This window comes from Triticum aestivum, unplaced genomic scaffold (genome assembly GCF_018294505.1).
Source record: "Triticum aestivum cultivar Chinese Spring unplaced genomic scaffold, IWGSC CS RefSeq v2.1 scaffold4D_scf_2126, whole genome shotgun sequence".
Classification (NCBI taxonomy): Eukaryota; Viridiplantae; Streptophyta; class Magnoliopsida; order Poales; family Poaceae; genus Triticum; species Triticum aestivum.
Window position 1 is genome coordinate 46,470 of NW_025225100.1, and position 9,038 is coordinate 55,507.

General features: G+C 50.1%; 1 protein-coding gene across 1 annotated transcript; it reads left to right on the forward strand.

Moving 5' to 3' along the window:
- Positions 1-3,019: 3,019 nt before the first annotated feature.
- LOC123172062 (ferredoxin C 2, chloroplastic) lies at positions 3,020-5,170 on the forward strand (the record flags this gene model as incomplete). Its single annotated transcript, XM_044589105.1, is given in 8 exon segments — positions 3,020-3,085; positions 3,181-3,397; positions 3,508-3,571; positions 3,717-3,805; positions 4,369-4,437; positions 4,564-4,608; positions 4,733-4,791; positions 4,863-5,170. Coding segments are annotated over 7 exon segments (595 nt in total), but the record flags the coding sequence as incomplete, so codon positions are not given.
- Positions 5,171-9,038: the final 3,868 nt, after the last annotated feature.

The window sequence follows — 9,038 nt, forward strand, 5'->3', positions numbered from 1 at the left end:
TTCCTACTTTGTTTGCATAAATTTAGCAAGAAAACAACCAAGATGGTCTACAATGTGTAATCAATTTTCTTATTGTCAAAGCATGTATTGTTTAGGATTTCCAAGCATCTCAAAAAATTACAGCAACACCAACAATAGTCAAATTTGTATCTTGTTTCCAAATCCGAGGAGCCAAGAAATGAAAAGATTATCCATGCTATGAAGATATCTCGAAAACTAAGAGCACATTTCAGTATATTCCACATAATTCTAGCAAATGAACAATCTAAATATAGGTGATTAGTACTTTCGTCCTGACCACAAGTTTGGCAAGCACCACTACCCTGCCATCCCCTATGCATCAGGGTATCTTTGATATGCATACTATTTTAATTTCATAATAGGCCGCATTTTTATCTTCAATGTCAACTTCACTTTTCATAGGAATTTACAAGAGAAATGTACATTAACAACAATGAGCTTCTTATACAAGTTTTTGACAGTAAAAACAACATTGTCAGTAAGAAACCACTTGATATGATGAGGGGCATACTTCAGAACAACTATCGTGTTTTTCATCGACACATCCCAAGATTTAGAATTCGTTAGCTTGGACTTAAACATCATGTATGAATTTGTCTCCCATATATTTTTTCTTCTTCTCAAAATCACCCCCTTCTATATTGTATGGTTTCCATAACCATTTTGAGAGCAAAGTATTATTCATTGTTTCTAAATTCTGAACACCCAACCCTCCCAAACCGTTAGGAAGACAAAAACCGTCTTCCAGTTAACACGATCATATTTTCATTTATCAACATCTTGTTGCCAAAGTAACCTAGCTCTAAAGAAGCCACTCCTTTTCCTCACACCCACATGCAAAGGATAAAATAACATCATGTATCTAGGGATGTTTTTCAAACATGACCGATCCATATTGTCCTTCCTCCAATAGCTAATAATCTTCCTTATCAAACCCCGCGCCTTTTTCTTAATTTTGTCTTCCACATTCTTCTAATCCTTTTATTAATCGTATTGCTGAATATTGGAATTTCTACATATCTCATTTGTAGACTGCCAATGTGGCAAATGAATATTGTCTTTATTGTACAATTTTATTCTTGACATCACCAAACATATAAAGCTCGCTCTTATGAAAGTTAATTTTAAGTCCAGCCATTTGTTCAAAACACACTTAAAATGAATTTTAAATTGTGTGTACTTTCATAACCATCTCTAAGTAGAAAAAGAATATCATCAATGCACTACAACATATTTATACCCCCTTCAGTGTATTCATCAATCAATCCCTTGACTATATCATCATACCTAGCATTGTGCAGCAACAGTGTCAAGGCATCACAACAAGATTAGAAAATTTAAAGGAGACAAGGAATCCCCTTGCCCGAGCCCTTTAAAAGTTTGGAGAAAAGGACCAATATCATTATTGGCTTTTATTCCCACATGACTATCTCTCATAAGTTTCATCTTCCAATCAATCCAAACATGAGAGAAACCTTTATATCTACGCATTTGACATACAAAATGCCATTTTATTTTTTCATATGGTTTTTCAAAATAAACTTTAAACTAAGAGCACTTTAGTTTTTTTAACGATGCATAGTATTCAACTCACGAAGAATTAGGACTCCCTGCATGATTGTCTTCCTTTCACAACAATAGTTGTATGGGTGAAATGACAAGATCAACCACCATAGTCAACCAATTCATCTAAACTTTAATGGGTTTAAAACTCACATTATGAAGTCAAATGGGGTTAAATTTTTAATCTATTTGACATCGTTGCACTTATGAATCAAGGTAATTAGGCCATAATTCAATCTAGCAATATAAAAATCTACTGTGTGAAAATCATCAATGATCCTCCCTTGAACCAAATCCCAAAAATGTCGGTAGAACTCAGATGCAGGAATGATGAGTTCTCCTATGCGGCCCCTGCGGTGGCGATGGTAGCGACGGATAAGGTTCCTCCGCACATTGTTATTGGTGTTGGACCTAGGAGGCGGTGTATGCATCGTCTGGATTTTTTTCAGATATGGGTGGATGCTTTACGCGACTTGGTGATGTCGTCGGGGTGATGGTCGACGCTCATGGTCTTTGGAGTATTTTCGGGTCCTCTTCGATGTTTTTTCTCCGAGGTGGCGACTTACTAAATCGTGACCATCGGTGTCTTCTGTCCACATCGATGACTTCTTCGCCGCTGCTTCTATAAGATCATAGGTTTAAACAAGTTTTCTCCACCAGGATGGAGGTCCAACAGCTGAAACGAGCTTTGCTCATGGCGCGCCCCTGAAACTGTTTTTAACCCTAGAAAACTTTTTTATACCATTCTTCAAATACATGATTAACAATTTTTATACACTTGAACATTTTTCAAATATCTGTTAAACATTTTCCAAATTCATGTTGAAACATTTTTTAATGATACAAAGCATTTTTGTAAACTATGCGGGCATTTTTTTACATTATATAACTTTTTGTAAAGTGTCACAAACATATTTTTGAAATGTGTGAATATATTTTATGTATTTTTTTGAATGGTATACAACTTTTTTCTAGTTACACAGACATTTTTTACATTGTATAGCAATTTCAAAAAGCCTCACGTACATATTTTTGAAACACACGAACATTTTTGAAATATCACCTATTAACTAAATTGTTTTTTCGTAATAGTTGCACTTAGTTTTATGAAACTATAAACAAAAAGGAAAAAAAAGGAAGAATACGAACATAGCGCGTCATCATGTCGCCAGCCTAACGAAACACAATGTTTAATGGGCCGGCTCTGTAGGCGACGCGGTCTTGTGTCTAAAGCGGGACATAGACTCGGCCGTCACGCACACGCGGCGGCTCGTGCCGGCACACGCTGGCAGCTGGCTGACACGGCACACCGCGGCCGCTCCCGGTTAACGGCACCGGAGCTCCGGAAGCACCTTATCCGCTCCGAGCCAACCAACCAATCCTTGGGATTTTGCCGCTCCCGCTCGCTCCTCCCCGGCCGCGCCGCGCCTCGTCTCGCCGGCCCGGCGACCACAGGCAGGCAGTCCACGGCCAGGATGGCGGCGTGCCCCGCCGCGACCACGTACGCGCACGGCACTCCGCGCCCCCCCTCCCTCTCCCGCGGCTTGTCCTAACAGACGCGCTCCTCTCCTCTCCTCTCCTTGGGTGGGCATGCAGGGCTCGCGTGGGAGCAGCGCACGGAGGAGGCCTCTGGAGGAGAAGCGGGAGGAGCCCGAGCCTCCTCGCGCGCCTGGCCCGTGGCACGAGCACCACGGCGCGCGCCTCGGAGCTGCAGCAGGCCCCCGCCCCCGCCCCGGCCGCCGTCGTCCCGACCCACAAGGTCACCGTCCACGACCGGGAGCGCGGGGTCGTCCACCACTTCCTCGTGCCCCAGGTACGCATGCATGCTGCTGGGCTTGTTTAATTTCGCTCTCGCCTCCTCTCGCAGTGGGGCTGGGGCTGGGGCTGGGGCTGGGCTGATCGGTGTGCCACGGCCGCTTGCAGGACCAGTACATTCTGCACACCGCGGAGGCGCAGGACATCACGCTCCCCTTCGCCTGCCGCCATGGTAGTATTACATGCTGAATTTTCCTTTAGTTGGTACCAAATCGTTTAACTAGTTCTCTTATCCCTCTGGCTAGCCTAGCCTATTCTCTTCATTAACTTCATACGATCCAGAGAAGCTACTGAACTAGGGAATTTGTGCTAATCAGGTTGCTGCACCAGCTGTGCTGTCAGGATAAAATCAGGGCAAATAAGACAGCCCGAAGCCCTTGGAATATCTGCCGACTTAAGAGAGCAGGTAAACCCACTTTGTTGTGCGTTATTGGGATCTTCATGTTCCTTACTGTCAAAAAGTTTGCGTGCGGTACTAGCACAATTATTGCCCCATGATCTGGTTAGCTATGTCGTTCGTTTGTGTACGCGCTACCGTGTTACTGTCAGATGATCCAGTTAAGTTTCTCTTTTTTTTTAACTGATCCAGTTCAATTTTATCATTTGCATTGCATGGCGATCAGTGCAACTGTTGGACCAAGCTTTATGCGTCGCAGTAACCTATTGTTTTATTAAGAAAGTCTTGCATTTTTCTGGGTCTCAGTAGTTTGGAGAGGTTGTACCAAGACAACTGATGTAGAGACGAGTTGTGGTGAGCAGTGACTTGTTACTTGTTAGGATGGATCAAGGTCAACTTCAACTCTGCTACTCTAGAATTGCCAACTGCTTTCAGTTTATCACATGAATCGGATGCGCTATGTGTGCTTCCTCCTATACAGGACATATGCTACAGGCTTCGTGAATCATTATGATTCTACCTCTGCAAACTGAAATCCTACTGATGTTGCATTTGTACGGCTTCCTTTTCAGGGCTATGCTTTGTTATGTGTTGGCTACCCATCCTCTGATCTTGAAGTTGAAACGCAAGATGAAGATGAGGCAAGCAATTCTCTTATGAATTTTAAGAATTTTCTAGCTCAAATATGCTATAGGAACTAGTATGAAACATTCTTCTGAATTCTTCCGATGATTGCGCCGTTAACGATGCTCTGTCTCAATATGTAGGTATATTGGCTCCAGTTTGGAAGATACTTTGCGCGGGGGCCTGTTGTAAGTATAGCCAATTTTGCTTATTCGAGAAGAGCGGTCTCGTGTTATTGGCACCCCTCTCTCCTTAAATATGTGCATCTTTCGAACTTTGCTAAGATGAAATCGACCCGTCTTTCTATTTCAGGACAGAGATGATTACGCGCTCGAGCTTGCAATGGGAGACGAGTGAAACGTGCCTAACAGGTTGGAGCCATCACAAACTTGAGTCTCTGCAACCTCATCCAATTCTGACACTCTGTTTCCACTCTTTTCAGCGGTATGGTTTTTAAGCTGCGGTTTGTAGGTTATATAGAGTTGCAAAAAAGACTTGATTTGCAAGTGGAGAAAGAAAAGAAAAGAAAAGAGAAAAGACCCCTCTGCTCAATGTTCTCTGTGTTTTTGCAAATTTGCTGTGCAAATATGCTTCTTGCAGAGATGCCATTCTTTTTGCTCCTCTGTATTCACAGTAGACGAAGAACGCTATGGACTGTATGTATGTAAAAAGCTGTGAACTTGTAGTACCTACTTATTTAGCACCTCAACTCAATCTTGAGTGCAACGAAAGGATGCTTCTGGCTGTGAAGTACGTTTTAGTTGGTGTTGATTATTATCATGTAGCTTCAGAGTGGTTGAATGCCTAGCCTGTAGGAATGTGGTCGACAACATACATTTCTAATGAGATCTCATTTCTAATGGTAGCGATAGGAGCACAAGTCAGAAGTTGTTAAATTTAAAAAATATATTTTGAGTGCGTTAACATGATATATGTCTAGCTAGCATGTATGAGATTGTCATCTACGGTGTTCATCCTTGGGTTTATATAATAGATACCGGTTTACATATGTAGCTTGCTTGGGGAAATCATGGTCGGCCTGCTTGGGGACGTACTCTCATCCCTTTCCAGTTTAATGAAATAAAAAACACGAGTAGGGCAAGTGCGAAAACTAAAAGGGAGCAACACTGTCGTGGTAATCTCACGTCAGATGTCAGGGGGTGGCTTATCGTGGGTGGAGCCATGAGGACGTCGCCGGGTTCCGGAAGCGAGAGTGAGCACGAGCTCGGTAGCACACGAGACGTACTCAGGTTCTGGGCTTTCCGGAGAGATAACACCCTTACTCCTGCTATGCTGACTGTGACCAAATGTATAAAATGTTGCTCCTTGAGCTGTGTTGCTAGAGGAGGAAGAAGGGTAGAGCTACCTCTCTTCTCCTAGCTATGGTGGTGTGTGGGAATGAAGGCTGAACCCTTTGCATGGGTGAGCCTTGGGGGGTTTTATAGGCCAACCCCCCAGGGGTACAATGGTAATACGGCCGGGTGTAGGACCCGGACGTCAGTGTCTAAGGTCGCCGGGTTCTCCGCCGGTTGCTGGGGCCCGCCGCTGGAGGGCCCCGCCGACTGCCGAGAATCCGGACGACAGGTAGGGCCCGCCGCCTGCGGGCCATGCTGATTGCCTTTCGCTGTAGCGCTGTCCTTGCTGACGAGGGTCGCGTCATGGACTGTGTGGCTACAGTCCCACGTCGTGCGGGTAGGTGACCGCCTGGTCAGTGCACACTATAGCCACGCTCTTCCGAGATTCAGGGGTAGCAGGCGGCACTGTAGCTACGCCCGGTCTTGTCGTTGTGGGTGAGTGCAGACTCCGAGGGGAAGGACGGGCAGGCCGCTGGAAGCTGGCCCGTTCCCCGACCCGTCTTCTGCGGTGCGCCGTCTTCTGGGAGCCGGCCTCGGGGCCTAGGCCGCCTTCTAAGGGCACGCCGTCTTCTGGAAGCCGGCCGCGTGGCCAGTTGGCTTGAGGGGCTGGGCCAGCCCCAGTGTCTTGAAATGTTAAGGGGTGCGGATGAGGCTACCCGGGGTCTATCCCCCCGACAGTAGTCGCCGAAGCTGGTGAGGTGCCACGGCTCGACGCCGGAGTGCCTCAATAGTTTCCTCCCCCGAGAGATCCTGTGTCTTTGCTTCGTCCGGCTTGAAGAAGCCGCCTTCCAGGAGCCTGCCGAGGCAAAGCCGGCCGCCTGGTGGATTTGAATTGCCGTGGCGGGCGCCGGGTGGGACGCCTCTGGGTGGCGCGCTTGCCGCCCGTTGCACGCTCGCCACACGTCGCCAGCAGGACAGGCCGGCCTGCCAGCCCACGCGCGCGATGGGACGCCGCCGCAGGCCCGGGCCCACCACTACACGGCCTCGACGCGCGCGTGGATCCGCTGTGGCCGAGGTGGACGGTTGCCCTTCCGGGGCAAAATGAATACGCGCCATAATGGCGAGGGATTTGTGGGGGCGTGCGGGACGTGAGCGCAGTTAATCCCACGCCCCCATGAAGCGTTGCCTCGGCCTCGCCGTTTCGGCCGCATAAATAGGGGAGGAGGGGGCGGCCAAACGCACGCACGCCCCTCCCTTCTCTTCTTCTTCCTCACTTTCTTGCTTCTTTGCTTCCTCGCCGCCGCTGCGCCATCGTGCTGCCGCACCGCACGCTTTCGAAGCGCTGCCGCAGCCCCGTCGCCGTCCAGCCTCGCCGTGCTGCCGCCAGGCCATCGCAAGCCATGGCGCGCGGCGATTGGGACGGCTCCAACATTCACGACAGCCACCTCGACTTCCTCCGCGCGACATGGAGGCTTCCCATTGCGACGATGGTGGGGACGCGCCTTCCGGACGCGAGGGAGATCTCGCCGGCGCCAAGGGCCGGCGAGTTCGTCGTCTTCCGGAGCCATTTCCTTAGCGGATTTGGCTTGCCGATGAGCGGCTTCCTCTGCTCTTTCCTTGATTTCTACCATATTCAACCTCACCACCTTACTCCAAACACGGTGGTGCTCCTCTCCGCCTTCGTGGCCCTCTGCTAGGGCTACCTCGGCGTCCGGCCCACCATCGAGGTGTGGGGCAAGTTCTTTTATCTGAAGCTGGGGACCTAGGCCAAGGGCGAGCCGGCCCAGTGCGGCGCACCGGCTCCGGGACCCACTTTCCTCCTATCTCTGTGCTGGAGTTGGTGAAGTTGTGGCAGAAGTCCTACTTCTACGTCCGCAACCTCCACCCGACGCGCGACTACATCAACCTGCCGGCTTACGCAGCCGGCCCACCGCCCGAGCCACGCGACAACTGGGGGCAGCAACCGAGTCCGGTGCCGGCTGCCATCACCATCACCCTCGTCCGGCTTCAAGAGATGACGGACTTGGAGGGCCTCAAGCCCTTGGACTTGCTGGCCGCCTTCATCCAACGCCGGGTTTCGCCCCTCCAAGCCCGACCGCACCTGATCTGCGATATGAGCGGCCGCCGGGACCCGTGCGGATGTCGATCAAGGAGCTGCCGACTGTGGAGGTGGTCCTCCATGTCAACTACCTCTCCGGCAGTCAGCTTAGCGAGACTGACTAAGGTTTCGGCAAGCCGCCGTACAACCGCGCCAACCCGCCACCACCAGTTAGTATATGGTCCCCATTCTTTGCTCATGCGTTGCTCCTCCCGACCTGACCACCCGGACACGGGGCAGCGCTTCCCTGGTGAGGTAGCAGATGGCGCGCCGGCTCCGGGCCACCAGTGGATGCCGGACCGCAAAGAGAACGACGTGGGCGACCCCGAGCTGGAAGCGACCGTGTTGGAGGACGGAGGCGAGGATGATGCCACTGGGGGAGACGGCAACGGAGGAGGCGGCGATGTCTAGGATTGGCCGGATGATGATGAAGACGACGACGGACAACGCCGCCCCGAAGGCGCCGCCTGGGCAGGCGCCGGCTCTTCGATGGCACGACCGGCAAGCGGAGCACCGACTGGCGCACCCGGCGCGCCCAAACGCCGCGCCGAGCGGCCGTTCGGCAACAAGCCGCCCAAGAAAGCAAGGTCGACGGCCGCGACCAAGTGGCAAGAGGCCGCGAAGGCGGCCGCCACCCGGAGGACCCCAAAGGAGCGCCCAATGGTGTCCGGGTAAGTGCGCTGATTGTTCTATCTTGGTAGTTTCTTTCTTTCAAGCTTCTTATCTTTGCTTGCTTCGCCGCGCAGGGCCGCCCTTTCCATATCATGAGCTCCATCCGCCTCACTGATTGGACCAGCGGGCGGCTATGAGGAGGCCCGACGCGTGGACCCGGCCGCCGCCCTTCGAGAGGCGACGGAGAGGAACGTGCAGGAGGAGCGGGAGGCCGCAGCGCAAGCGGAGGCCGACGCCCAGGCCGCCGTGTCAGCACAGATGGATGCGCAAGCCGTGGCGGTGGCGCAGGCGGAGGCAGCGACCAAGGTGCAGGCTGAAGGAAATATGCCCTAGAGGCAATAACAAAGTTGTTATTTATATTTCCTTATATCATGATAAATGTTTATTATTCATGCTAGAATTGTATTAACCGGAAACTTAGTACGTGTGCGAATACATAGACAAACAGAGTGTCACTAGTATGCCTCTACTTGACTAGCTCGTTAATCAAAGATGGTTAAGTTTCCTAGCCATAGACATGAGTTGTCATTTGATGAACAGGATCACATCATTA